The 8,797-nt window shown below is 33.4% G+C and overlaps 1 protein-coding gene across 5 annotated transcripts in view; it reads left to right on the top strand.

Annotated features, from left to right (window-relative positions):
* The window catches only part of LOC107439610 (Calbindin 53E), a 59,475-nt gene that overhangs the window by 49,071 nt on the left and 1,607 nt on the right, over window positions 1-8,797 (top strand). For 4 of the 5 annotated variants that reach the window (XM_071186576.1, XM_043049158.2, XM_043049157.2 and 1 more), the window contains 2 exons: window positions 2,028-2,084; window positions 4,751-4,822. In XM_071186576.1, coding sequence (XP_071042677.1) covers window positions 2,028-2,084; window positions 4,751-4,822 — 129 coding nt within the window. Of the gene's footprint in view, window positions 1-2,027; window positions 2,085-4,750; window positions 5,028-5,079; window positions 5,474-8,797 lie in introns of those variants that run through there. The other variant, XR_011637951.1, reaches the window with a different exon arrangement.

Raw genomic sequence — 8,797 nt, 5'->3', positions numbered from 1 at the left:
CATGTTAATTTGGACGTCTAGTTTCTGCCACACTAGATGGCAGCACCGAGACTCTATTTGGATGCTAAAGTGCACTAGGAATTTAATTTTGCCGGAAATGCCAAGAGCCAATAAGGCACTCCAGGGATCTTTTACATGCCGCATAATCATACGACATGGCCGCTGAGGATTTTCTGCATCCCGAAAATCCGGTGTCTGGGCCGGGGATCGAACCCGCAGACTTGGGCTCAGAAGGCCGATGACAAACCAACTGCGCCACCCAACCACTTATAGCATATATATAGATATAGTTAGATAGATAATTTAGCATAATAAGAAAAAGACATGGACAAATTAAGTAAAACTTAACTTCTTTACGTTAATCTCAATTAAAGGATACTCAAGTTATGAGGAACACAGAGGTGGCTCGACAGATATGGATTACTGTGCTGAAATGTCCGAAGTGTTTTGCGTAATTTACGCTTTCCGAACGGATTTTAAATTATTGCTAAAATTCAACACATAAACTCTTGAAAATTGAAATAAAAATGATACTTGTTTAAAACTAAATAAGATCGGAGGTATTAGAATACTTCAACATTATGCCTCAATATAGTTTAGAACAATCCCAATTGCAAATATCTGTTAACTAGACAGCCAGCATTAAATTGTCCTGTACAACTGTAACCAAGCCACAGTATATTTCTAATTATTCATCCCTTTCTTCAATCTTTTTGAATAGACCAAATGTTGCCTTTACCAACACTGAAGTGTTTAACTATTTTCAAGAGATGTTTGAAATTTCAGGCAGCTCTTCTACCGTAACTTGAAAATTCAGAAATAAATCTAATTAACTACTTCTATAAGAATACAAAATTATTCTAAACTATTCAGCGCTACCGAAATTATCAAAAAATGGAACTACATAAATACTTAAAGTATAACTAACATGTGTTTAAATTATTTCCTGACAAAATGAATGATAATTGATAGAAAAATAACCGATTGCCACATAAGAGAAATACGAGGCTCATCCAGAAAGTAAGTTTCCCTATTTTTTTAAGGAAAAGAAGTCACACTTTCAGGAACATATTTATTGACAACAAGTACAGCAATGTTTCAGCTATTTTTCAACATAGCCACCACCAGAATTGAGACACTTGTCGTATCGTGGGATCAACTTTTGTATACCACTGTCGTAGAACTCTGCCGCCTGTGAATGGAACCAGCGTGTGAAAGACGTCTTCATCTTTTCGTCGTTGCCAAAACTCTCATCGGAGGACAGGAATTTCTTGAGGTGTAAGAAAACGTGAAAATTGCTGGGAGCAAGATCTTTGTCATGGAGGAGCACAATACCTTCAGTAAGGATTCCACGCCTCTTGTTTTGAATGGCACGTCGCAATTTCCGCAGTGTTTCACAGTAACGGTCAGTGTTTACTGTTTCTCCACGTGGATGGAAGTCAATGAACAGAATGCCCTTCCTGTCCCAGAACACCGTGCACATCACTTTTCGTACCGACAGCGTCCAAAGCGTTGAATTTTGTGTTCGGGTGTCAGGTTTTTTGACACAGACGTCTACCGTTACTGTGACACACTGCGGAAACTGTGACGTGCCATTCAAAACAAGAGTCGTGGAATGCTTACTGCAGGTATTGTGCTCCTCCATGACAATGCTCGTTCCACATACGGCACGACGCACACCAGCTGTTTTGACGGAATTTGGCTGGGAGTTGTTTAACCATCCACCCTACAGCCCTGGTATTGCTCCCAGCTCTTTTCCCTTTTTCTTCCACCTCAAGAAATTCCTGTACTCCGCTGGTATATGCCACATCTGGTATATACAATCGTACAAAGAGCGTATGCAGTCCACCAATCCAACAGAAAAACTCCCAAACAAACTGGGCAAACTTTCTATCACAGCAAAATTATTTTTTTTTTGCTTCCGGCCGAAAAAAAAGTGATAAAACAAAGCGTACCGACAAATTCTGCTTCTCCCAAGTTTTCTCGGGATAATCAGGGAAAGTTGAAGTACTTTTTCTCTCTTGCAGGGTGCCAGTAAATTGACAAAAGAAGATATCGAAAGAGTATTCAGCCTCTACGATAGAGTAAGTATCCCTACTTCATTCTCAATATCCATTCTGTTTTCAACAATCCTGACCTGCTCTACTTCCGGTTAGAAGGCATACAGCTGCCTACTATAGTTTATTCTGCGAGGCGATAGTTTCAAACACATGTTTAGAAATAAATTATGCAATTCTGAGCTCAAATCGCAAGATATTAATGATACTAGTGTGCTGTGCCCCCTGATCGCTAACGCTCGCCAACCCCCGAAAATTGCTGCGCAATCTTATATGGTTTGCTTCGCAAACCAAGATCGCTTCGCTTGCTACTAACTTAAGTACATTGCAAATGCACAAAATTCTGAGAATTCAAAACAATCATTCAAATCCATATAACAACTTTTTTTTTTAAAACATATTACATCTTTTTAGTAAATACTAAGTCATTAAAATAAATTAGAATTCAAATAAATGACATGTAATTCGTTAAACCTATTAGAAATGTGTTATAGTATAATTCGTAATATAAATCAAAAATCGTCAAATAAATTCGTAATATATAAATTCGTGAAAAAAAACGCTTTCGACAAAATACTAAAATAGAGATCTATCGACAAAGACTACTCACTTCTGCCTAGCTTATGCTCTCTCTGGTTATTTCAGTTTTCGTTTTTAAAAGCGCTATATGTTGAGCCACTTCCGCTAGATTTGGCATGTGACATCTTTAGCGGCAATCATTAGTCGATTCGCCGTGTAAAAGAAATAGTAACGTTAACAAAACAAAGTAAACGTTGCCACCGGCCGAAAAGAAATACAGCCAAAATTTGGGAGTCACGTAAGAGAATTATATATATTAAGATTAAGTAATTCTGGTGAGTTTGAAGGTAAAATTTGTTTTAGTTATGAAGGGATGTATTGTTAACAGAGATGGGAGTTTTTAGCGGATTTCCGCTTTTGTCTCTCGAATTTCAGCTTTTTTATCAAAGACTCCGAATCTCTAAAAGTTTAAGTTTTTTTAATAAATATCGCTTTTTCTGAAAATTCAGTCGTTGAAATAAAGTAATTATATATATTTAAGATTTTCAAAGATAAACAGAAAATTCAAACTACGTAACCCAACCCAGAGGATAAGGGAACTCCTGGATTGAGTATTGGAAGAAATTTGCCTCCGTGGAGGACTTTTTGATGGAGCCAACCCGCATTTGCGTTGCATGGAGAGGAAGACCACGAAAATCTCCCACTGTTAGCCTGGCGGCAAGGGGACTCTAACCCATGATCCGTCTACCACTGAGGATATTTCACGTCAGCACTGTGGTCGGTGCAAGCCGGATGCGGGATTCGTATCGACTGGGATTCGAACCAGGTTCACCGCATTGGAAAGCGAACCATCTATCCCCTGAGCCTATCATCGCGGCTCTATCGAACGAATTTTATTTTTATCCGTCGTTGAAGAGCCGACCCAACTTTGGTTTTACGACTACTATTGTTCAACTCCGTAATTTTGAACCCAATCCAGAAGACAAGGAAACTCCTGGATCAGTACCCCCAGAGATATTGATATGTTATGGGAACATAGAGGACTTTGCGACTCAATAGATTCAGCGTGTATCAGGCACCATTTACGACACAGGGAGTCTTCAGTTGGCGGGGATCGAACCCACGAACTCTTGGACATGGCCCCAGTGCCCTACCAACCAGGCTATCCCGGCCTTTATCGAAGGAATTGCCGGGAAGCATTTCAGTTTCTGTTTGTGCCTTTCCCTGAAGCACATTTTTGAAAGGAATTTCGGTAGGAGAGAAGACATGCCTGAAAAATAGGTTGAATACGGGCAGATTAGGTAGGTTGAATACGGGCATCGTGACGAAAATAGGTTGAATACGGGCATCCTGACAGACGGTGTGATTTCGCTTCGAATTCTGACAGATGTGGTTTTGGCCTCTTTTTGCTTTCAATTGACTGACTGAGTGGCGGTTTGAAGCACGCCAGTTTCACATTGGACGCTACCAGCTTGTCTGGTGAGCTGCATATACAGAATACTGACCACACTAATTCCATTGGTCAGAGCCCTGATGGTAATGGGGATAGAGCGTTAGTATTCCAATGAAGTGGACCGGGTTCGAATCCCAGCAATAGCTGATCTATACGAAATCCGCATCCATCTTGCACCTACCACAGTGCTGACGTAAAATATTCTCAGTGGTTGACGGATCATTGCTTTAGAGTTCCCTTGTCAGGGTAACCGAGGGAGGTTTTAGTGGTTTTCCTCACTATGTAACGCGAGTTAGTTCCATCAAAAGCCTCCCTGTAATTGATCCAGGAATTCCCTTGTCTTCTGGATTGGAAACTACAAGGCTTAAGGAGTTGAACACGCTCCTTCATGGTGTTACAATTGTCACAAAAATTAGTGTATACATAGAAACAGAAATACAAGGGCTGCACACACACACATATATATATATATATATATATATATATATATATTCCTTCCCAACCTATGTTCATGTAATGAATATAAGTCGGATTAGAAGATGGAAGTTCTAAGTGTGGTATGAAAATCAGTGTAATCACATCACATAAACATTCAGCATCCAGTTTTTAAAAAAATAATAATAAAAAAGCATTGAATTGGACGATAAAATCTATATATTTTGTAACAAAAAAAGTATTTAAAAGTTTTTGTTGTGTAAAAATTGTGCCAATTATTTTTTAGGACAAAAATGGCACCATAGAAAATGAGGAGTTGAAAGGATTCCTTAAGGATCTCCTAGAACTCGTAAAAAAAGTGAGTGTTTGTTTTATAAAAGGTTTATTTTTTTTGTGGATTTCTTAAATCTGGATTTATTTTAAAATGCAAGGCCGTATTATGACCTCTTGAGGCCACTGAAAATATTTTGTTGTCCCCATTTTGCAATTAAAATTATATTATTATGCCAAAGTCGCGAGTTCATTCAAAATATAAAAATTTTTTAAAGGAAAATATTTATAAAGTATATATTTAATAAGTTAAATATAATATTATATAGGAAAATATTTAATAAGTTAAAACAAAAGAATTAAAATAATACAGGGTTGCCACGGGTGACTAAAATGTGACTATTTGCCACTATTTTTGACCTAAGGTGACTATGGCAACTTTTTTTTGCCTGAAAAGGCTAAAAAAGCAACTATTTTGAGGAAAAGGAGACTATTGGCAGACTTTTCTGTGGTCCTAGTGATGCTTTTTAGCATAAATTTGGTTGACAACCTGCGGTTCGCGGGATCTTCTGTATGTACACAACGAATTTTTTTTTCTTAAAAAATAAACAATTATTAAAATTTTGAATTGCAAATTTGAGTCATCACTTTTTAATGCGTTCAATTTGCACTGATTTCATTGTAAGTCTATTTTCTTTTTCAATCGCCTTTTCAACAGTTATGAAATTCTGCATGAACCCCAACTATATTAAGATGCGTAAATTGTTGAATTTAAATAATCACGTTTCACAATGTGTGTATATATATATTTGCTGAATCAATTATTCATAAAAGGGAAGAAAATTTAGAAAAAGTAAGTTTTTTTTAATGAAAAAGTATTATTTTGAATGAATTTTAGTAATTAAAAGTATTTAATTTTCTTGTATAAAAATTTAGTGCGAGAGCACTAAATAATATATAAAAATCATCCTTTTTGCCTCCAACTTGACTAAATGGATCATGGTATCTGACAATTAAGTCTTTTAATAAAATTTTATCATATTATTGAAATTTTTTTGTTTTTATTTAGGCAACTATTTTCATAGTTTTCAGCAACTATTTTCTTGCTTTAGGCTACTAAAAGCAACTATTTTGTCAATTTTTTTTCTGTGGCAATCCTGTAATATAAAAAAAAATAATTCATAACTGCTAATTACAAGTTTTGTGGAAAAAAAAATTTCCATTCGAAATAAAATTAAGAAAAATTTTAAAAAATTAACACATTTTTTTTTAATGTAAATTTCACTGTCACTTAAAGCTATTTAGATTATTAATAATAATTATTTGAAGGGTTTTCTACTGCCTGAAGCAATATAAGCTATACAGTATTGCAGCAAGCCTTCAAAAATAATTTAGAATAATGTTTTAATACAATATATTTTTCTGTGCATTCAGGATTTTACCATTTATATATTTTCATGAAATATATTTCTGTAAAAATGTCATAATAATTTTTGGAGTCACAAAGATTAGTTTTGTCTGTTTCTTATAATATTTATTTACAAGAAACGACTTTGTTAAAATAAGGAAAAATTATCTTTACTATAATTTCAATAGCCTATTGAAATTTTTACTATTTTAAATATTTAAATTGTGAAATTTAACTGCGCATTGCAAATAAACTTTTAAAAAGAGAAAATATTCATGATTATTTTACATATTAATGCATTATATCTTAAATGTTACATCTTATGTTAAAATGACCAATTTTGAAGTATACCTTCTACTAGATCTTAGTACGCATTTTAACGCTTAAAAAAAGAAAAAGAACTTTTGAATTTTAAAATTTCATACAGGCAAAGACGATAAAAAGAAAAATTTTGAAAATCAATATTTTCTAAGTCGAAGTACACCAAAGTTGACCATTTTAACAAGACTATTTATCAAACACCTGACTTTGGCTTTTCTTAAAAACAAATTAGTGAATTCTTTTAAACGTACGTATGCATATTATTGTAAATGGGCGAGAAAAATTGACTGATGCTGAGTGCTCAGCTATTATAGTTATTTTCAAATCTACTGGCAATTGACGTATATTTCTATAATATTTTGTTAATCATGTTTTTCTGCTTTAATTCAAAGGCTAAGTTTGATCTCATTTCATTTATATTATGTACCAACAACAATATTTTCCCACTCGTTTATGAAGATGACCAATTCTTATTTGAAAAAGATAAATGGATGATAGAAATATCTTATTTAAAAATTAATTTTATAAAAATATCTTTCTTAAATTTACTATTTATTTTTAATTTGAAATTTTCAGTGCTTTTCTTATTTCCTAATTATAATTTTATCAAAGTTCGTTATCAGATGTACAAAGTATACTCAATTTAATGACTGAAAATTTGATTTTATTGCTACTTATTTCAGACATTTGATTTTAAAATTAAATTAATTTTAATGGGTTCTCTTTTTAACGTATTTTTCAGGGTCCGCGATCAGACGGTTCATATTGTGAATTTACACATCTTTTGTGCTCCACTTTTATACAATTTGTATTATTACGAGACTCTAAGTAATTTTTTTCTTCTTTAAAAAACTAGCTTGCATTCATATTGCATAGTATATATTTTAAATCTTAAAATCTAATTGAAATATTCGATTTATATAGGCAGGGGTCTGTTTAGAAGAAATTTGGGCCCGTTAACGGACCCTTCACTAAATATCTTTTCATAAAAACAGACCCTTCACAAAATATTTTAACTTAAAAACGGACCCTTCACAAAATAATTTATCTTTTAATCGGACCCTTCACAAATTTGTTTATCTTCATTATTGTTTTGTTCATCAATAAACCCTACCCGGGAAGGAGGGGAAGAAAGACAAATGCAAACGAACTAAGTTTTGTCTTCTGCAGAAGTTCCTTCCTTTATTCATCCGAAATGAATATTCTGCGTTCAGCAGTATAGGCTAAATACCAAATATTTGTTTGTTGCATGTCTAAAATAGTAGCAGCAATTGCTATTTTTTTTTTAAATTTAATTCTTTTTAATTATAGTTTTACAGTGTTGAGCATAATCTTGTATGTCTTTACAATTTAAAAACTCCTTGAAAAAGTTTATTTTTGCAATAACGGGCCCTATTTGCACAAATTCACAAAAGCGGACCCTAATTGAAAGAATGTGACTTAACGTTTATTTTATATTCACAAATTACGAGTCATTTTTTCACAATTTTACAAAAAGGGACCTTTCACAACATGTCTGGACAGACCCCTGAATACTGTTTGTTGTAACAGTTTTTTTTATTTAATACTTAAGCCAACGCAAAGCTATCCCACCTTTCATTAGACTTTTTACTACTTTTTGCGCCCCTCAGAAATTGTGGGGCCTAGGCAATAATCAGGCCCTGCTGGTGCCCTACACACGTGCTTAGTTTGCTTAATGGTTTATGTCAGTGATTCTCAATCTTTTTTTTGTTGCGGCACACTTTTAACGATTTCGAAATTTGACGGCACACAATGAAAAACATTAGTTTAAACGTTGTTTACTTACCTATAGCACACTTTGTTAAATAGTTTGTGATAATAATTTTGAAACTGAAATAAAATAATATGTACTACAAAAGCACATTTATTAAGGGATTAATTATCTCCTTCGACCCATTTTTTATTAGTTAGTAATAGTTATTTATTTTTTTTGCTAGTTATTAATTGTTAGTTTGTTTTCTATAGTTATTATCTGTTAGTTTTCTTAACATTAACTGTTTTTTATTTGTGATTTCTTGTTAACAAGTTTTTTTTTTGCTAATTATTAATTGTTAGCTTTATTTTTGTTAGTTATCCTTCGTTAATTTGTTTTTATATATTTGTTTTTTTTTTAGTTATCCTTTGTTAATTTGTTTATTAATCGGATAGCTTTCTTTAATGATTAGCTCTTACAACATTTTTTTAAAATTGTGTGTCATATACAATTTAAGCACTTCCATCTTATTTTAAGATTGTCAGAGACAAGACAATCGCCGACAAAGATGTTCACGCGGTTAAAGTGTGGAAAAATTATAAAAAGTATATATATATATA

Source organism: Parasteatoda tepidariorum, chromosome 10 (assembly GCF_043381705.1).
Source record: "Parasteatoda tepidariorum isolate YZ-2023 chromosome 10, CAS_Ptep_4.0, whole genome shotgun sequence".
NCBI lineage: Eukaryota > Metazoa > Arthropoda > Arachnida > Araneae > Theridiidae > Parasteatoda > Parasteatoda tepidariorum.
Note: the sequence above shows the minus strand (reverse complement) of the source record. Positions and strands in the feature narration are given on the sequence as shown.